Source organism: Triplophysa rosa, linkage group LG12 (genome assembly GCF_024868665.1).
Source record: "Triplophysa rosa linkage group LG12, Trosa_1v2, whole genome shotgun sequence".
In the NCBI taxonomy this organism is placed as follows: Eukaryota; Metazoa; Chordata; class Actinopteri; order Cypriniformes; family Nemacheilidae; genus Triplophysa; species Triplophysa rosa.
The window spans coordinates 24404832-24427220 of NC_079901.1; the positions used below are offsets into that span (position 1 = coordinate 24404832).

A 22389-nucleotide genomic window follows, 5' to 3' on the forward strand; every position below is an offset into this window, starting at 1 on the left:
GAGAGAGATGATTTATCAGTGCTGGAACTGAAGGATTTTAAGATAAATTTGCCTTTCTGAAAATAAAGAAATCATAGATATGTATACATAGATGCCACACTCGATCGCTCCAGACAGGTCCGCCAACATGAACGCCATCTTAAAACCATGTCAGTTGCTGTCATTGCTCTCAATAAAAATCCATTTTCAAAGATGACAACCTTGCATCTATGCATATATAATATAATCCAAACAAAACATCACTTTACATGGTCCAGTACCAGAGAAAGATGCTAAACGCACAAACAGACCTGTAAGAGATCTTTAGCAGAACCTCTCTTCTCAACGTCCATCTCCAGACAGCGGTTTAAGAAGTCTCTGAACACAGAGGAGAGTTTCTCGGGGTTTTGAAGCTCCGGGGTTCCATTGGTGGCGATGAGATAAAGAGCCTGTGCAACAGCAGAGGTTAAAGGTTTATTTCAATCATCTTGTCGTCGGTTTGCAGCAAGCAGGTGTGCAAACACCTATAAATCAAAGTACCGTGGTAAAACCACGTGATGCCACCACTAATCACGGTACCACCACAGTACTTTCATTTGTGTCTATATGTCATTATTCCATTTATATTATTTGAAACATGGAAAACCACAGCTAATGAGAGGTTGCAGATGTTGTATTTGAATTGGTTGACACGTCTCACCCTCAGTGGGTTTTCGTTGAGGTACGGCGGTTCACCCTCGATCATCTCAATAGCCATGATACCCAATGACCAGATGTCCACTTTCGGTCCGTAGGCCTTGCGAGTCACGACCTCCGGAGCCATCCAGTATGGCGTCCCGACCATAGTGCTCCTCTTGCTCTGCTCAGGTGTGATCTGAGCGCAGAAGCCAAAATCAGCTGCGAGAGAGAGAGAGAGAGATGTCTGGATTCAATACAGATTGTTTTTCCATTTCGCTGATGTCCTTCTGAAACCTTGTATCTCCATATTTCGTGATTTTTATTTTTTTGCCACAAATCATTATTAGGTGTCACCCTTTATGTTTGGCACTGGGTTTCGCAAATATCTAACCAATAAAAGGCATTAAAAAGTGCTTGTCAACTTTAACAACACTGTATTTAATCCTTTAAAAAAGAACAGTGGTTTTTCCATTTCCTGAAAAAACAGTCAATCTGGACATACGAGGTTTCAGAAGGACAGCGACAATTTGTAATAAAAATGTAAATGTAAGTGATCAAATTGAAACGTTGGCACAGATACATGTGACATTACTGGGATTCTTGCTCCCTCTACTGGTGGAAAAGAGACATTGCGTGTTAGATCTCGTGCATTCATGTTCTCATTAAACACCATCAAAGCAAACCATGAGACATTTCACAATCATCTGTATGACAGTATTTAGCACTCGATGAGGTCAATTCCAGGTCATCGTCTTTTGAAGTTCACTCTTTTCTTTTCTCGTGTTAATTGGACCAAAATTCAGGTCAATTCCTAGTTCACACAGAATGTCGAACTCACAAAAGCTCCAAATAGGCTTGTTTTCTGCATGCATGCATCCTCATTTAAGCCAACCGCGGAAGCATTTATGACAAAGAGATGTTTCTGGACATGAACGTTTACAAGCCTGAGAGTTTAAAGGAATAATGTTGTATATCAGAAGATGAAGACGCACTGAGTTTGACAGAGCCGTCCATGCCCAGGAGAATGTTGTCACTCTTGATGTCTCGGTGGATGACCTGATTTGAGTGCAGAAACTCCAGGGCTTGTAGACACTGTATGAAGAAGACGAGCAACGTTTAGATAAAGAGAAAAATAATACATAATATCAATATTTGTGTGCATTCTGGATCTTGCACGATAGCTTAGCGTTTACTCTGCCTCATGTCTCATCCCAAATCTATTTGCTTTACTTTCTCCAGATGGACACAAATGATTTTTTAAAAATACAAACTTCCATATATAGGTCTTGTGACTAGATACACTGATGCACCATTTTTAATTTAGTGCTCTTATGGGTTTGTTTGGGTTTTCATTTTCATGCAAAATAAGATCAAAAATAATTACTGGATTACTTGATTATGATGGATGTGTGTGCTTGTTTTTTGGATCTTTTTGAATGCCTTACATTTTTATATACAATCCAATTGGCCTTACAAGTCATTTCAACTCATTTAGCTTTTGTCCAGTGGTGAGTTGCTGTAACTTACCAATTAAAAAAGTAGAAAATGCTTACTTGAATGAATTGACAATGTAAAAACACTCAATGTTTTAAATGTTATTTCATGGAAAGTTCAAATGAATTAAAGCCATCTTGATTTTACTTAATAAATTAATGCAGTAAATAGTGTATTTATGGACATAAAGTGAGCACATGCATTAGTGTTCAGCAGATGTAAGGATAAACCATCTTGGACAAGCGTGAGGGTGAGTAAATCCATTATCGAGCACAAAATGTGATTCACTTCTCAAATCCGTTTCATTGCAGTTAAGATGCTAGCTTCAAACAACAGCGCAGCTCACTGTTTTACGTGACACAATCGTTCCACACTCACTTCCCGGCAGACGGCCGCTATCTGTGCTTCATCCATACACGTCTCCGTGACCACATCAGTCAGGGAACCTCCGGCCAGATACTCCATCACCACCCAGAGCTCATCCCCCACCAGGTAACTATGGAAACCAAAAAGCACCATCAACACACGCAGCATTGCTGAGTGATGCTGCAGCATCACCGTGACAACGGGAGGTGACAACCGGAGGTTTTATTAGTGCAAACATCCCAGTTACCATGGAAACAGACACACACACACACACACACACACACACACTACTCAGAGCTTTGAGTCAGCGTTAGGCCATGATGATGGCAGTCGCTTAATTATGAAGTATTTGTGCTCTTAACACAAAGGTTGCTGGTTCAATCCGGAGTAACGCTGATGTCAGATATTGAACACAGTGCAGTTTAAATGCATTAGTTAGTGAGTTAGTGATTTCTACATTACGCCGAATGACCCGTCTGCTAATTGAACTACATTGATTTCATTCTGAGCCCAATGAGTGCTCTTATTTCTAGGCTCGGACTTAAAATTGCTATACATCACCTCTCCGGTAATGTTACCATGACAACACGTAAGACCTCACCTGTCCAGGTAATTCACGATATTAGGGTTCTTGTTTTCCCTCATGACCAAAATCTCATTGATGATCAGCTCTTTCTTGGGCTGTTGCTGAAGGTTCATCTGTTTGATGGCCACCTGAGAGAGACGACATACGTTACTGAAGCTCTTGGTCCTTTAGTCTTCTTTTAATCCGTCTTTCCATCAATCTGAGCGAGTTTGCTTTGAGACCATCGGTCTGTGCGTGTAGGTAAGATTACGCTGAGGAGGAACGTTCTCAGAAAATCAATTTAAAATGTAGTAAGCCCTCCCGGCATCCCCTGATTCATTGTTATCGACCGGCGAGAATGCCCAAGGCATCGTCTCAGAATCGTTAATAATGATCTCTATTAACCGTAAGAGCTGAAATATCTGTCCATACCTCCAACTCCAACTGCTGAGAGAGTCAACACTGCTGCAACATCATTCAAATACTTTAGTATTTACCATAGGAAACCCTAGTACACTGTAGTGCTCTGCAGTATAGAACACTAACCGCTACACTTTGTTAAAATATATAAGTATACTTTTGTATGTACTATTGCACACTGCTGTAAATTGTACTGTACTATGATGTAGTATGCTGTAATGTATACTTTAGTTTATTATAGTAAATACTATATTTTGATAATACACGCTGCATTATTCTCAAGTATTACCTATATGAACTGTAGTTAACTTTTGCGTCCCTTGTTATTTACCATTAGTAAATACTGTAGTCAACTTTTGTGTCCTTTAGTATACTATAGAAAACTCTAGTATAATGTTTTTAGTATTAACTACAGTAAATTGGTAAACAGTAGTAAATACTGTAGTAAACTTTTGCCCTTTGGTATTTACTATAAGTAAATACTGTAGTAAACACTGTAGTAAACTTTGCGTTCTTTGATATTTACTATAGAAAACTCTAGTATAATGTTTTTAGTATTAACTACAGTGAATTGGTCAACTGTAGTGAATAGTGCAGTATGCTTTATTATTTATCAAGTACACAACAGTGTTTTTGGGTAGGGCTGTGGATTTAAACAAATGATCAACCCTAACTATGAGCAATAGAGATATAATGTCTTCAGACAAGAATTCATCAAACTGTGACGTATGTATGCTATCCCGAGAGACACAGGTGTTTTAGTATTCTCACCTCTTGTCCTGTGGCGATGTCTATGGCTGTGTATACTGTACCAGACGCTCTGATAAGAAAAATGAAAAGATACCATACGAATAAACATTTGGAGATCCTCAGACATGAATGACAAGAAATGTGACAAGATATGTCAAAAATGATACTCACCCTTGGCCAATCTTCTCAAATCGTGTGTATTTCTTCTTTGGGTCACCCACACTGACTATACTACCTGTAGAGACACACAACACTCTTAGTGTAAAATGTAAAAGCTATATAAAAACACCGTTGAGAAATAAACAGTTATAAATCAAATGTTTCTATGTGATCGATCGATCGATCACATATACAGTATGAAGGACGCTCAGCTTTGAGACCACATGGTCATCTCAGTTACTCAAAGAGTCGACTGAGATCAGACTTCAGGTTCCTGCGGTAAAACCGATCACTTCCAGTCAAGTTGACCAAGAAGAGAGGAAAAAACAGCGGGGAACAAAAGGCCTTTAAAAAGACAGATTTACAGCCAGAGACGACAGAGAATCACGCCGAGGGCTGATCGGACATCTCTGAGTCTTAAATTCAGACCATATAAGGAGTTAGATGTGGTAACCAGGTAACCATTGATGAGTGGAGGATGACAGATCTGAAGCTCTTAAAGAGATCGTTCACCCCAAGATGAAATTTTCCTTATTTGTTTACTCACCCCCTGTCATTTGAAACCTTTTAAAGAACCTTGATAACCAAACAACATTCGACCTCATTGACTTCTATGACATTTCTCAAAATATCTTATTTTGCGTTTCACTGAAGAAAGAGTCCCATTCAGGTTTTAAATCACATCAGGGTGAATAAATAATGAAAGTGCTTTTATTTTGGGGTGATCTGTCCTTTTAAGACGTGCCCTGAATGGACAGAGAGGGGTCAGGAAAGACACACTGGATGGCTTGAAGCGGTGTTCTGGTCTTACCATTAGAGGGCGATCTTAACACGTCTGTAGCATGAGGTTTTTGATAAAATACAGTTTCTTAGAAAGCCATGCATCGCTAGTGTCTGGCCATAAACAAAATGACTGGGGATCATTTCATCAACAACTACACACTAGACACTAGCACACATCAAATAAAACAATAGTAACATTTTTAAATAACACACATGAACAAATACTGTAGTATTCTTTAGTACTTGTTCCTAGATACTATAGTGTTTTCAACCTTATACTATGGTAAAATATACATTATACTAAACCGCTCTACAATTAACTAGTTTACTTTAGTAAACACTAACACTAGACTACAGTATTTTTCATAAGGGAATACTTTAAATGAAAGTAAAAAGCATTATATTAAAGACCAGAAATATAAAATGTTTTATGTAATAAATGATAACATACAGTCAGCAGATTCTTCTTGCAAAATATGAATCCTAGAAGTAGATCTAAATATAAATCAGGGATTTTTTTGGATATTATTTATATCGTGTGTGTTGGTAAAGCATTGGGTAAATGTCATGGGTTCGATGCCCAGAGTAAAAACATGTCTAGCTTGAATATTCTGCTTCGGACAAAAGTGTAAATGTGAGAACAAGGAGATCAACGTAAACTATTTGATCACAAAAAGTATCCAGAACGCTGAATATTACATTTATACTAAATCAATTTATTATCATCTGCCATTTTCGTTAAAAGAATGGTTAACCGTCAAATTGAAAATCCTGTCATTATTTACCCCCCCTCGTCATTTTAAACCTGAATGACTTTCTTTCTTAATTTTTTATTTTTGTGATTTTCATTCTTCCGCAGAACACAAAAGAAGATATTTTGAAAAACGTTGATAACAGAAAACAGTCGGTCCCCATTGACTTGCATTGGTTTTGTGTCCGTCCAAGTCAATGGGGTGCGACGGTTTTCGGTTACCACCATTTTTCAAAATATCTTCTTTTGTGTTTCGCAGAAGAATGAAAATCACACAGGTTTAAAATGACAACAGGGCGGGTAAATGATGACAGATTTTTCATTCTGAAGGTGAACTGTTCCTTTAAGGAGTTGTTTGGTTAACACATTTGACCTTCAAGCGTTTGGGAGGTCGGCACTTACGCAGTTTTTCCAGTATTTCCTCGTCAGACATCTTTTTCTTGCGTGTCTTATCTGTGTTTTGTGGGGTGGAGGGAGCAGGGGGGGTGGCGGTGGTGGAGGGCGTCGGGGTGGGGCTTCCACCGTCTGCGACCGCGCTGGTGACGGGTGAAGTGGGAGCATCTTCGGCGGACAGAGGAGGAGGAAGAGGTTCAATGACAGAGCGCGTGTAGATCTGTGGGGTGGAGATGTGTGGTATTAGCAGCGGACGGGGAGAACACGACAACATAGACAACATAAAACAACACAAGAGAAGACTGCACACCCACACGCCTCACACACGACACAATGAACGCCTTGAGGTGTATTGTACAAACGTCTAAAAGCTGTTTAAAGATTATAAACACAAATCTGATTCGGAGGCTTCGTGCAGTTTCTGTCCCTGCCAGCGTTTCAATATTTCGAGAGAAATATTCTGGTACTTATTACTTTTGGATGACCAGAAATTCGGACCACAGAGCCAACGCATATTTTCCATCAATTCCTTTGGTCTATTATTGCGGTGTCAGTGATTTCATCCAGTAAAAAGTATGTAAAAAAGCAGACAGCGGTGAGTGCTGGACAGTCTTTTCCTGTGGTATTTGGCTAAAGTGAGTTGTAAAATGGACTGTATTTGAAAGTTTGGCTCTGTGAGACTAGAAATAAACACACAACCACGGAGTTAACAGCTCAAGTCATCAACCGCCCAGATCTACAATGACCGTATCAGACCACATGGAGTCAGATGTTGCTACGGATGATTAATAATGCATTCTGGGAAAGATCAGGCCCACTGGTACCACACAGACAATAAAACACATTCCAGCGATGCCTAGTCTAAACTGACTCCAGTGAACATAACTCTCCACTCACACTCAGAAACATTTCTGTTATATGTTCAGAGGGAGACAGATCTGTGTTCTGTCTTAAGTATCCTGCACTTCATTAAAAAGACAATAAACAGAACCCCAAATAGTGTGCAGTGAGATGTTGAGTCACCATGGCAACATGGTACCATCAGCATCAATTCTATTTATATGTATATAATATTAAAATAAAACAAAGTTCCTAAAGATTTCTTTCATGCTAACTGTTTGCAATTGTCCTTTGATGTTGACTTTAATATAATGTACTTTTAAATGATCTTCATTTATTCTAGCAATGTCTAATGATCAGTCGCCATTATTCTCATCCAGAATAAGTTTGCGTTTACATAATATTTGTCTGTGTACTGTGTATATTAATTTTTTATTTATAAAAACATACACATACATGCATATATTTTAGAAAAACATAAAATATAAAAATTAATAAACATTTTTATATCATTTAAATGATTGGTAAATATTTCCTATATATGTATGTGTTTATAAATACAAAATGAACATGCACAGTACAAGGACATATGTTATGTAAACACAAACTTTTATTCTAAATGCGATCAATCTCGATTAATTATTTGACAGCCCTAAACTATTCGTTATTGGCAACTGCACACAAAAGCTTTGGCATTACCCGTGTCCAATAAAAATGCACTACACATTTCAAATAAAATTGAGAGATGAGTAAAAAAATAAGACAAACAGAAAAATATGCAAGAAGGAGATTTTGCGTTTTTCTTGTAAACGTCCACTCACAGATTTGGTGTGCTCGGGGCGAGGAGCGATCATGGGTGGAGGCGTGGCTTCATCTTCATCCTCATCCTCAGAGACGGTCGCCACCGCAGGGGTCTCAGAAACAGTCTTGGAGTTCTGCGGAGGATGAAACAAGCCGAGCAGGACATGAGGCTGAGCCAGTGACATCACAACACGTGTGCAAAACAAACCCAACGCTAACATGCCAACTACAACACTCTACATCTGCAACAACTGAGTCTGACAACCCCCAATGACCTCAACCAGCTGACCAGAACCTGACCATCAGCTGAAACTTCCGTCGCCATCTTGTTTCAAGCTTTAAAACGGTCTCACACTGAGCTACAGATTCTGTACATCTCAGCTGGAGAACTGGAGGCAAAAAGATGCTGATTCACATCACAGAGAGAGAGAGAGAGAGAGAGAGAGAGATGAACCCGTTGGCATTGCCTGAAGTGTTTGGCATTAATATTGTCCTTCTGTTCCGTGGGCAGCTCTGTTACCTTTCTGTTCTCTTGCGACCCTCCTGTGTTTACCCCCCACACTCCAAATTCCTCCCCTCTTTTATATTTCACCCCCCCTCGTCCTGTCCTCTGTCAATCTGTTATGTGGTTTCAAGAGCTGAAATACAGACCAGTTTCACTCACCCCTGCATTTGAAGAGCTGAAGTTATCCGCACTTTTATCTGAAAATAAAGAGAAATATGAGCAATGAAAGAAATTCATTTTAAAGTATACTACACTCTTTACACAGTTTATCAAGTTAACACAATATATGCAGTATACTACAATTAACCACTATATTGAAGTACTTAATACAATTGATCAATTTAGAATACAGTAGTATACAAAGGGAAGTAATACCTATAATACACTACAGTATATTATTATTTACTACAGTTTACTATAGTAAATATTAAGGAATACTACAGCGTTTACAACCGTTTATCAATTCACTGTAGTTAATACTACAGAATATTACAAAGTGTATAACAAAGCGTCGTAATACCCACAGTACAATATACTATAATATTATATAGCAAAGTATAGTACTATACTACAGTTTACTATAGTGACAGCTAAAGGAAAACACTGAATTAAAAATAAAAAACAAACACTGTTTCAAACAGTCAGACCTGTAAAGCTCATGTATTTCTGGCTGTTGGCTGTTTCTTTAGAGTCATAGAATTTAAGGACATCGAGAACGGCCTGAGGATTCTTCTTCTGTTCTAGTTTGGTGATGTTGGACGTCTGGAGTAAGCGTGCCCACTGTTCTGGCATTCCCTACATAAAACACACACAAACTGATTAAAGGTCCCATTCCCCGCGATCCCATTTTTCAACCTTTAGTTAGTGTGTAATGTTGCTGTTAGAGCATAAACAATACCTGCAAAATGATTAATCTCAAATTTCAGTGCCAAGCCAGATATTGTCTTTAACAGAATTCGCTTTTCAAGGACTACAGAGAACGGCTGGATCGGACTACAGCCCTCTACTTCCCGGGTACATGATGTCATTATTCCGAGTGCTTTTAATAACCTCCGCCCAAAGGAATAGGCCTAAAAAGGGGCGAGGCCTTCCTTAGAGAAGAGGAAGAGCCGCTGGAGTAGTGTTTGGTTATCAGAGATCGTAATCATTTGACTGAGCTGCGCGCTAAACTACTTTCACTTTCATCACAGTCCTTCAGCTGGTCATAAGAGTTCAGCGACACACATTCTAAGAGAACCAACGGTGAAATAACAGCTTCCGTGACTTTAACATCGGCTGTGAAAGCTGTTCTGTGTAACACACTGATATTGTGTGTGTGTGCGCATACCTCTAAAACACTTCTATCAAACGTCCTTTGAAGTCCTGCTTGCAAATGTCTCCTGGTCAATCTGCTTGTTTTATTATTCAACTCGGTTCCGATATAAAAAGGCAAAACTAACGCTTCTGTTATTAGTGTTAATTCTTATAACCGGTCTGACGCCATTCGGTCCGGTGTCATTTCCCTCGCCATAGTAGGAAAAACATTTGCGATCTCTAACGAGGACTGACGTTTGCACATGCACTAGCAGACCTCCGTTACACTTCGATCGATCCGCATGTGTTTAACTGATGAAGTGAAGTTGACGCCATTGTTACTGTTTATTGCTAAAAGTTTATGAATACACGTGCACTGAGAGGGGCACCGACCAATCACAACAGCCTGAGAAGCGTAAGCTCGCTGATATGGTATGGGTGGGACATCTTCACACACACGCTCTGAGCGGGGAACCAATCACGACAGACCTGGTCAGCTTTACCAATCAGAGCGTTTCGGAAGGAGGGACTTTATATATACCGGAAGAAATCCAGTCGTTTTGTGAGATGAGGGACAGCGGTGAACAATAGAATTGAAATATGTGAAATATAAAGCGTTTTTTTTTTTATTATAAACATGAACATCCATTGTTAAACACCCAAAAAACATAATCAAAGCTTCAAAAACAGAAAAAGAATGGCTCCTTTAAAATATAAAAACATTGACAGCACTGACAATGCAAACAGTGCAGATATACTACAAATATTTACATTTGACAAGATTTGGTCTTTCATAGTAATTAAGCCTCAGAGATACCATATTAAACGTTCCATACAGTAAAAGTGAGTATATTTTGTCTCCAGTGGTTGGGTAAAAAATTACAGGATTACAGTGGAACTCAATTTATGCAGATCTATGAAACGTGATGGATAATATAACGATATCGAAATATATTCACTGTACATGTAATAGAAATGAAAATGTATTCTGCAATGTAACCGCACTCACTGTGAATTCACCCGTGACAGCATCAAATCCAACGTGGATGGTGTGCTCAAAGTCTGAGGGCAGAGAAATCTCTGGACGTTCCTTCTTTTTATTGGCTGAATGAGGGCAGGAGGCGGAGACATGTGCAAGGAAACAGGAAGTATAGAGAGCATGGTTACAAGATATTTAATCCAGGAGACAAAACGAAATAATTGAAAAGATTTAAAGGAGCAATGTGGAGATTTTGTGGCATCTAGTGGTGAGGTGGTGAATTGCAACCAACAGCTCACTCCACATCTCCCCCCTCCCTTTCGAAGCATTATGGCGGCTGACACAAAACTAAGATGTCGTCATGCTTTTCAATTCTTTGCCGAAGGAGATAACGTATTTAGGAAACGTGTTCTGTCGAGCAGTTTGTCCGTTTAGGGCCACTGTAGAAACAACATGGTGAATTGCGGTGTATGTAGATAGCAATAGCTCATTCTCATTCTATAAAAACATAACGCTTCATTATGTAAGGTCTTCATACACCTCTGAACACATAGTTATGTATATTATATTGCATTTCGGTCAATAGATCCTCCAAAAAATTACACACTACTGTGGACCTTTAAGGCAGGGTTTCCCAAACTGGGGATTGCGAACCCCCCGGTGGTTCATTAGTTGGTATACCGTTTGTCTACCAGCGTATATACAAGTTGTTTCCATTACTTTAAGTTAAATTGCAAAGAAATGTTACAGGGTTAATAATATGAACAGTTATGTAAAATAATACTGATGTTTTTGAAGTAAAACATGCAAATGTGCTATTAAATGATTGAAATGTTTACTCATCATCTCAGGGGGTACTTAAAGTAAATAATTAAGTTCAAAGGGGTTTAGCTGAGAAACAAGTTTGAAAACCCCTGATTTAACGTAAACAGCTGAAAAAATGAGTTTCCTTTCATTTGTGTTCCTTCTTTTAAAGTCTGAATTAAGCCTGTGTGTAAAACGATACATTTTTTCAGATCACTTTGGCTGTATGTGTGGAATCTATATATTATGCCTATTTTATTTTAATATTCTTAATAACATTTGATTTTCCCAATACCAACAATAAAAATAGTTACACTGTTGCAACCACTAACATGAAATTATCACATTCACCAAGTTCAAATAACTTTTGGCATTTCTGTTTCCCATTTCTCACCCATAACATCACAAGTTTATGTGATGGATAAAAAAGACGCCCAGGAAAAACTCCTCATGAACATTTCATTTGAGATGATGGATCACAGTTAAATGTCTTTATCTCTCTCTCTCTCTCTCTCTCGTCAGCACCTGACCGATCATTTCTGACTTATATCTCTTTTCTAACAGGCGAGTAATGAACAAAAACAGACAAGCATGTGTCGAGGGGCGAGCGCAGACGCGATGGGAAGCACAGGTGTTTAGAGAGACATCTTACAAAATGAGACGCGGTGAGAATTTGATGTCTTAAACTGATGCCTATTAGCACTGACCTATGAGAGTATCGATGCTTGCCAATGTAATATTTAAAACACGCATGCAATGACAATCCGGTATTTATTATTGGCTGTTACTCACTCTTGTCTCCTCCTCCGGTGAGTATGGATCGAATGAAACCTTCTTTTCTCCTCTTGTCCTCCGGGTTGGGCGGCAGCGGTTTGGAGCCGTGATTGAGCGGGCCTGAATCTTTACTGGACGAGCCAATCATGGTGCTGGTGTTCCTCATGGGCGGAGCCGGCGGCTTGTCTTCTACTTCCCCATTGTCTGACATCTTCAGCTGTGGGCGTGGCTAAGTCTGTAACACAGCAAATCAGAGGGGGTGTCGGTGAAAAGAGGCGGGACTGAGGTCAATTAACACGTGAGGTTTGCGAGCAATCTTTTCTTAAAGAAAAAAATCCCTGTGACCTCCTCGATATAGCAGGATTATGCAATACTGGATTCTACTGTATGCGTGTATGTGCACACACAATCCAATCATGAAGCACGGTGAACAAATACAAGCGTCCGTCACAACACATCCCAGTCTGAACAAGCAAAATCTTTGAAATAGATTCAACCAAACAAATTACTCGCTATCGTCCAATGTTGAAAATGTTAAATGCTCTCACAATTGCACACTTTGAATGTGTATCTGAAAACAAACATTGTCCGCTTGAAACTGATACACAGAGAAATGTTCAAAAACATATCCATATTAGACAAAAAAAAGGTTTCGGCTCTTTTCTCACTTGGCTCCTTTAGATCAACAAGAAACAATCCCCAAAATAATCCCTTTCCTTACCAAACTCTGCTCGGCATACTGACACACAGTTCCAGCAGCAGTATTAACTCCTGATCCTGACAACACACTCTCTCTCTCTCCCTCTCTCTCTCTCTCCGAGTGTGTGTGTTACTGTTTTTAAGAGGCTCCGCCCCCCTGCGGTGATGTCACAGGTGAGCAGGAAGCACTATGGGTTTGATCTGTGTCTGACCTCTCTTCAATGGTGATTATACCTGAATATCTAAGACACACACACACACAATACAAAGAGGAAATGGTAATACACGCAAACACACTTCAGCTGGAGCAAACACACAACACAAGACAGCAAGACAAACAAACACATTGTTAGACACGCACACACACACAGCTGGTGAAAGAGTGTTTCAGACAGACAGGCCTGCCGTTTACAGTCACACACACACACACACACACACACACACATGAAAAGCACACAAGGCCCGTGTGGCCTCACATTTCAGACACTGCTGTTGCTTTTAGCAGAAACCTGTCATCAGTCTGGTCTCTTTTATCTCACACACACACACGCGCGCGCGTGTGCCTTAGGTAAACTCTAAATTCAGAGCAGAGGTGTAAAAGTTCACTATATAGCAATGTCTAAAGACACACACACACACATCTAACACATTTCAGCTGCTTCTTATTGGAGCACACAAAGAGTTTCATTCATTCTTCATTATCAAAGATTTCAGAACAAGAGCGCGTTTCTAAAACCTGAAAACCACAGAGATCCAAGCAACCCTGTAATAAACCTTGTGTGGACGCAGTCGTTATGTTTTTCCGACTTAAATTACACAATCCCACCAGGGCTGTGACGTGTAGGCGAGACACAAGACGTATGGCATGTCATCTGTGGTCACGTCTAGTTTTGTCAGAAACCTGTCGCTGACTCAGTTTGTGGACCAGGACGGGAGTATTTCCATCTACAGGACGATACGCAACACAGTGTCTTGAACTGTAATCTATTCATTCGTGCTCGTGACACAAATTTCCCCCTTTTTCGTGTCACCCAGCACGACTTTCAGTCTAACGTATTTTAATTTGCGGTGTCTCTCATAAGTATGAATACATATCTATTTTACAAGGTGGCTAATTTGTGTGAATTCCTATTTGCTACGATCTCATTCGTATGTTTCGTAATGATTTAACTTTGCCGTGCCGTTTGGTTTAGGGGCGGGGTTAGGGCAGCCATTTATCGTTGCTTTGCCACCTCGTGAAACTCGCGTTTTTAGCTAAATTAGCTGTGATTTTAGGGTTTTGTGGTGAGGTAAGGTGTTGGTTAGCCACCTTCTAAAATATGTACGACTTCTTTTGATATCAGGGTATAAATATATAAATGTACATACACACACGGTCTGTGTATTAAAAGTGACACGAAAAAAGGGGGAAATTCGTGTCCATGAACACGAATCAAAAGCTTTCAAATTCCGTTCCACAAACTGCCTTGAGACTTTAGTCAAACTCTCTCACGACTATCTCATGTCTTCTGTCTCTCTGACTGACCCGTGTTCTCTTTCTGCACTTCTTCCTTTACACAACACAGATATAAAAGCTGTCTCACTGCTGGTTTCTCCACGGGAGCCTCTGGACTTGTAAAGTGTGTTGGTTATATCTTTTTTTCAAAGCAGTTTTATATTTATGCTTTCGTTACTGAAAGACACACACAGAAGTCATGTCATACATAACTAGCAAACAGTTAATCTTACAAATCAGACACGACAGACGGATATAGGGCTGCAGATTATAGATGTGACAGGGCTTTTAAACAAAGACACATCATTCATCAAGCTATGAATCTCTCTTTCTCTCACACGCACATTTATTAAAAGTCCCACCGGTGTAAATGTCGGAATTGACCAATTCCGTTCCTCAAAGGAGTTTGTGTGTCCGTGTGTTTGAAAGGATGAGGAAAAAGCTTGCCGCACAAATGTTTTAATTCAATTCTGATGCTTCAAGAAAAACTTGCATGTGCAGGGTTTTTCTCATTACTGCTAATAAAACAGCAACGTTATGACATTTGTGCGAGTTAGCCGACAGTTGTTTTTACCTGAAGCCGTGTGAAAAACCATCTCAGTAGAGACATGCAGAGACAGAACTGGCACACGTGCGGTTTCATCCGATGAAAATTATACTCAACTGACATGCGAGATTTGCTGCGCGCACACACACACACACACACACACACACACACACACACACGCGCACACACACACACACGCACACACACGCACACACACACGCACACACAAATGAGATCAAAAGAAATCTTTACACATTTGCAGAGGGTTAAAATCTTACCTATTTATAATTTTGGTCTTGTTAATGGAAGGGATAATCCACGGCTAGCCGTGCATTAAAGGATGATTGCCTCTGCGACGTGCATTAATATAACCGTGGATTATCCCTCTTATACCATGGTCATTTGCCAAGTTAAAGCTGTTATTGATGTTTACACTGTGTCTACACCGGACGCGGCGCGATGCGACAACACAATAGAACGCATCAGAACCCATTATAATTTTACATTTGTACACACTGGATGCGTGCAGTGCAGTTTTTGATCAGACAGGTTTTTTTGTCAGTTTATTTCAAATGTTGATCAAACTGACTGGAACTACCCGTGCATTCAAGGGTTTTAATGCACTCCTTCCAGCCAATCAGAATCGAGTATTCAAACAGACCATGGTATAAGCGCATGCACACATTCCAGCCAATCAGAATCCAGTATTTAACCAGACCATGGTATAAACTAAATATGATACATTTATATATTCAAATTTATAAAAAAAATTACCTTTATATTAAATCTTTACGTCTATAGTAAAAGCTCGTCACAAAAGCATTGAACGTTGGATTCTCGCTCACTTGCTACTAAGTGCCTTTTTCAAACATTCAAGGTCACAAACCTCAAGTTGTACATTTGGCAAATCACGAAAGTCGTTTTGACAGAAAAGCATTCCTTATAAACATGATTATTTATACGAACTACTGAAAAACATCCATGTGTAAATCCAAGATGTAAGTGAGACCTTCAGCATCAGACAGTTTGTGAATAATCTTTGGACGAGACCAGTCTTTGTGTTATCTCTCTCTCTCTCTCTCTCTCTCTCTCTCTCTCGCTCTCTCTCTCTCCTGCAACACTTATTCTTCAGTTCTCTTCGGTGAAGACGTCTCATATAATGAAACACCGTCTCTCTCTTCTCTCTGGTGTCTGCACACACATCTCGAACACGCACCTCATGTTAACCTCCGAGCACACGCTCGATCTGATCTCCAAACGCTCCGACAGCAGCGAGAGTCTCAAAAGAACATGACAGATGCGTTTCATTACAAGACCACTGAGACCTAAATCCATATCAGCCACTAACAATCTTTGTCAGCGCTGGACAAGGAAATATTCCGGGTTACCGACTGGCAACCTTTCAGAGAACATGACATCACAATGGATTCTTTTTCTTTCTTAATTAATATTTCTGACTATGTTGTGCACGGTTGATCAATACATGTTATTAAGGAAATGTGTTATTAGACAAAAACACAACAATGAAACCCAACCATCGTTAGAACGAAAAACACACAAATGAGATCGTACAAATTCATTCGAATTATCCAAAATAGTTCATTCCTGTGAGATTGTGTTGAAATATTATGTACAGAGCGTTAAGCATTTAAAGTCCTCTGCTGATTTTTGTGTCTTTTCACAGAAAGCCGATTCAATCAAAGCTTTAATGTGCTCGATATGCAATGAAATATTTATAGCATTCCAAAAAATCTCGCATGCAGAACACAATGTGGCCTCAAACTTTGATATGCTGTCATTCCCTGGAGGTCTAGCTACAAAAAAGAACATTCAGACCCAGGACACGCAGCTCGTGTCTCCCCATGAGGACGCACACTCTCGGGGTTAAACTGGAGCTTTAACACGCATGTATATGTAAGACCCCGCAAGCAAAATAATGACACATTCAGCTCACATGAGCAGAAACACGGGATGGTGTCGAGATGAGCAGCGTGTGTGTGTGATGATCATAACACGGCGGGGGGGGGTTGTGGTACAGACAGGGTAAAGCGGTGCAGCTTTATGTACATGCTAATGAGCTCATAATGGGGGGGATTATTTATCATATATTAAAAAACAGTCTGCTGGCTCCTCATTATGCTGAATTATTCCCATGAGACACAGAAACACGACTTTCCAAATTCACACGTCTAAGGTCGAGCAAACACATAAAATGTAATAACTGATTTAAACAATCAAGGCAAGATAGAGTCGTTGGGTCACGAAGCACATCACGGCTCGTCTGAGTTATGTCGTTTTATACTATGGTACATTTTGGTTGTTTTTTGTTACTGTATATTCAAAGAAAATCTATGATTAAGTTTCTTCCTTCATTTTTAGAACATCAGTGGACAGCTGATTTTCATTTACTCTTACAAATGATCAAATAAAACCGCTTTCTGAAAATCAACAACACTATTCAACATTAATATTCTATACGAGTGGTGTGTGTTTGGGAGTTTTGCGGTCAAACCCTGGAGTCGTGATGCTGTGTAACAAAAGGCAGGCGAGGCAGCGGATCCACGTGCAGCAAGATTTATTTAACAAAAAGACAAAGTAATAATAAAAGAAGAAAGAAACAAGGAACTAAAATAATCCAAAGAACGCTGAGCAAAAACACCGGGAACAAGGCCAAACATTCAACGACTCGCACTGGGGTTTACATACACGGAGAACTAAACAAGATAACTAGACACACCTGGGAGAAACAATGAACAAAAGAACTACAAAAGACTACAACATAAAACAGGAACCAGAATTACAATACAAACTAAAAGTCCAGACTAACAGGGGAAACGCACTGCATCATGACATGCTGCATGGCCAAAATACAACTACAGCAGATGCTACTGCAAACCCTGCCAATTTATGAGAGGTATGGGGTATACATTATAGATATTATTAATTGACTGAAAAAACAAGAAAAAACATTTGCAGTGGTCCCAGAATAGTATTTCAGAATGACTATAAATGTGTATGCATGTATATTGTAAATATTTTTAAAACAGCAAGCACAAACTCAACCGTCAGTAACCACCATGTATTAACTTACTATGAACAATTATATTGTATTTAATGTTTCGATGAAGAATTTCTGAACTCATAACTTGACTTGTTAGTCTAAAAAAAGCTTTTATTGAAATCAAGCTGTTTGAACTCGGTGTGACATCATAGTGTGACGGAAGTCCGTCTCTGCAGAACAAGATTAACGACTTCCTCTCCGTCACTGCCTCTGTAACCCCGCCCCCTGACTTAAGGGCCAGGTATACTTGACTTTCTGCGTCTGTGTCCGTCTCGTGCACAAACGCGTCCGCAGAGCTTCTTGAGCATACTCAATCGCGGACACATGCGCAGTATACGTCACCAGTGGACTCAGGCGATTAAAAGTGTTTTTGCGCATGCGCTGTTGGATGTGGACGGCCGTCCTATACTTTGGGCTTTAGCCTACATATGAAGAGTTCATTTGCGAAAACATATAAAAAAATGAGTTTTTTGCAAATAAACTCTTCATAGAGATGTCATTGAGCATTACGAGGTGTTCTGCAGTGCCAAGTTGTGCAAAAACATCTGTCTTTGCATTTGAATGTAAAATCACACAAAACTCGAAAAGGGGGAACAGGTCAATAAACGCAATATCAATAACTCACCATTAAAATGAGTGTTCACACAAATAAAAACAAGCGACCTTTCCAAAACATTTGTGTTTCCAGCCTGGCCAGTGGCAAAATGAGACCGCCCCGCTCATAAGAGTCAGAGACACTTCATCCGTCATGCCTGTATCACGGTCTCTCACTAGTACAGTGGTTCTCACATGTTTTGCTTTAGAATCCAAATTTGATATTGGACATCATAGTTTAATGCCATTGCCAATAAAGCACTTACTGTCACAGTTCTGTCCGTTCCCAGCCTGTTCCTCCCGCAGTTCCCATTGGACTCCATCTCCCATCATCCCTCACCTGTCCCTAGTCTGTCATCACACACCTGCCAGCAATCTCCTCATCACCCGGTCTCTAGTTTTGTATTCAGTTCATTGTCCGATCTCGTACACGTGGACTTGATGTTGTGTTCCAAGTTTGTATCCCTGTCAGTATTCGTTTGATTCAAGATACATCCCCGTATTGGATCTCTGTCTGCTGGTGTCTGTGGCTTCTCCCGTTACACTTACTGTGTGATCTTAACGGACCATAAGTCACACGCGCAAACATCTGCATGTATATGCTCTTTTCTATCAAGCTCATCGCATCATTACAACAAACAGGAAGTACACACTTCAGGGGAGCCATAAAACTTCAATTTACATCCCATCATCCCTGGCAACCAGGCGGCCGTATCTTTAGCGCTAAGAGGGGCACGGTCCTCAAACACGCCGGCATAATCTATGAGACAACTCACAGCGTGATGTTCAACATTAGATCTACACTTGTCGCTGTATAAACGCAGAGACCCCGCTGAACTGTTAGTTTAGTGAACATACGGCGGCTCTCCGAGTCCTCCGAGAGATGAGAGAGACAATAGCGTCCAGCTCTTTTGTGTTAAGCGGTGGTGGGCTGGGCGGGAGGGTCTCTTTGGGACACTAAAGATGGGGGATTGTCTAGACTCAACAATGTGCAAATATTTGGAGCATTCTGGACGTTGAGTTACAGGAAAGGCCTGTAAGGAATGGCAAAGACAGCGTCTGTGGTCCATGTCATTGATCTGCTCTTGGCCTGTGGTTGTACTCGAGCGCCGCCTGCATTTCTGCGAGCTGAGTGAGTGCTTTAAGATGAATACCGGACCTCCGATCAATACACGCTGACTCATTACTGCTGGGCAGGACAGACACACGACATGAAGCAATCCAACCGTACCCACGTCTATAGGTTTGAAACATTTGAAAAGTCTGGTTATGTTTACACGAGACAGTAAATGATGCTCGTATTAAGACTAATTAGAATCTTCACCTGGCCTGTAAGTGTCAGAACAAAGCTGTAATCTCTTTGATCTTGTACAGTAGTTCAGGTTTATCTGCGTGTTGACCTCTCAGATTACCGTCTTTGCAAAAACACTAAAAATAGAACAGAGACGTGACCTCAATTGTGTTCAGTTATTTACACATTTATATCATGCCCTAAACTCAACGCATTTCTATAAAGAAAAGCACTGTTACACACACCTTTACATCTATACGAATAAATGACGAGTTTGGTTCCAAAATGAAATGACTCCGTTTTTCCAAAATCATGTTTTTTTATTGTGTTAGTGAGCTGTATTTTTTGAGTTATTATGGCTTAAATCAAAACAAACCAACTGCTGTTTGATTGATATTAAAGGGGTGATATGACACGGCTAAAATTAATATTATGGTTTGTTTTAGATGTAATGTAATGTGTATACATGATTTAAGGTTTATAAACGCTGTATTTTCCACACACCGTGCATGTTTGTATCTCCTCTTTGCTCCGCCTCTCTGAAACACGCAGATTTTTAACAAAGCTCATGGCTCTGAAAAGCGAGGTGTGCTGTGATTGGCCAGTTCACCAGTGCGTAGTGATTGGTGGAATACTGCAAGCGTGTGAGGGAAATGTAACGCCTCTGACCATATTTGGAACATCAGGTTCCTCTTCAGTTGTACTGACAGGTACGCCCACCTTACTTGAGTATACATTTGGGTGGTCTTAGTCAAATCAGACCACCAACTGACGTAGATTTGTGGGGGTGTGGTTACACGAGGTGTTTCAGGCAGGTCTGGGTGAGCATTCTCTTTTATATATAATGTTTCTTTTGTTCCCACACTTTCATTTTTGCAATTTTACGTGTCTAATACATGTATGAGCAACTTATAACACACCAAAGACACAGAAAAACACGTGTTCTTTCAATTTTTGGGGACTAATGAAATCTCAGAATCAGCATAGAGTATTCTTACTACAAACTGGTTGATGATGGTTCCTATCTCAGTCCGGTCAACCACATCTCTCACAGCATTCAAAAAACAACTTAAAACCCATCTCTTCTGTGAATACTTGACAAGACAAATGAAAACTAACCCTCTCTCTTTCTCTCAACAGGTAGTGGTCTGGCTTTTGTTGAAACTAGTAACTTTGTATTAGCACCTATTGTATTATTGCTCCTGTAATACATATGGCTTTATTGCTCCCTGAACTCTCTGGAGTCGCTTTGGATAAAAGCGTCTGCTAAATGATTAACTGACTAAGTGTAAATGATTTGGACTCTTTGCTTATGTGAAGTTGACTTCGATGGTCAGTTGCAATTTTATGTATAAGTTTCATATGATATACAGTCTGGCTTTCGTTGCCGATGTTGTTACTCTGAAATATTGAGATATGTTTTTCCCTTTATCATTCTATTGAATAATTTACTATTTTTTATTCTTTGTAAATAAAGAGATTTAAAAGTCAAGTCTCTCCGTCTCTCTCTCAGACGTCTCTCTCAATTCAATTCAATTCAAATCAAATTGCTTTATTGGCATGACTGTAAATATTTCACATTTGCCAAAGTGCAAAAAAACACATTTTAACTTAAATAACAGAACAATAGTTTTGAAACATTTGTGATCATTACCACAGTGTTGACATGCACACACTCTTACACACTTACCGACACACTTACACTTTATATACAGTATAATACATACATTCACCTGCTGTCTCTCAGGCTGTGACACATCCACACATCTATCCCTCTCCTAGTAATATTTTCATTTGTTCAATTTCACCCAAAGCCGTGACGTTTTTGATTCATTTATTGAATTGATTTATGTATATATCTCTTATAGTTTTATATTTGTGGCATTTGTGGCTCTCTCTCTCTCTCTCTCTCTCTCTCTCTCTCTCTCTCTCTGGACAGTAATCTCAGCAGAGCTGCAGTTTTGGCTCCAGTGCTGACGGCCGATCGAGTGTAATATCACTTAATGTTTGGGCGCAATATAAACGCAAGTGAGCAGCACAGCAATAAGATAAATCACAACATCGCTGATGTCAGGAAATCTCTATAATGTGGACACACTACACAAAAAAACACACCATCATTCACATAGTAACACTAACACACAAACACATTAACATATACCCACAAACATACACTCAATTTAACATAAACACACACAAACATGCACGCATGCACGCACACTAATACTAAAATACACTCACATTAACTAACACTCACTTAAACACACACACACACGTTTATTTTATGTTTTGAATTACAAGGACATCGGCATGTCCTCATAATGTAGGGGGCGTGGCCAAACACATGAATACACACCGCATTGTAAGG

The 22389-nt window shown here is 39.8% G+C and overlaps 1 protein-coding gene across 2 annotated transcripts in view; it reads right to left on the reverse strand.

Moving 5' to 3' along the window:
• Window positions 1-22389, reverse strand: part of pak1 (p21 protein (Cdc42/Rac)-activated kinase 1) — a 35961-nt gene that overhangs the window by 2278 nt on the left and 11294 nt on the right. For both annotated transcript variants that reach the window (XM_057348013.1, XM_057348014.1), the window contains exons 2-14: window positions 12353-12569; window positions 10787-10881; window positions 9132-9279; window positions 8644-8681; window positions 8000-8113; window positions 6348-6558; window positions 4424-4487; window positions 4274-4322; window positions 3119-3231; window positions 2530-2647; window positions 1650-1749; window positions 680-876; window positions 291-428 (exon numbers count right to left, since the gene is read on the reverse strand). In XM_057348013.1, the coding sequence (XP_057203996.1) occupies window positions 291-428; window positions 680-876; window positions 1650-1749; window positions 2530-2647; window positions 3119-3231; window positions 4274-4322; window positions 4424-4487; window positions 6348-6558; window positions 8000-8113; window positions 8644-8681; window positions 9132-9279; window positions 10787-10881; window positions 12353-12545 (1578 nt within the window). In that variant the 5' untranslated portion in view covers window positions 12546-12569. The remainder of the gene's footprint in view (window positions 1-290; window positions 429-679; window positions 877-1649; window positions 1750-2529; window positions 2648-3118; window positions 3232-4273; window positions 4323-4423; window positions 4488-6347; window positions 6559-7999; window positions 8114-8643; window positions 8682-9131; window positions 9280-10786; window positions 10882-12352; window positions 12570-22389) is intronic.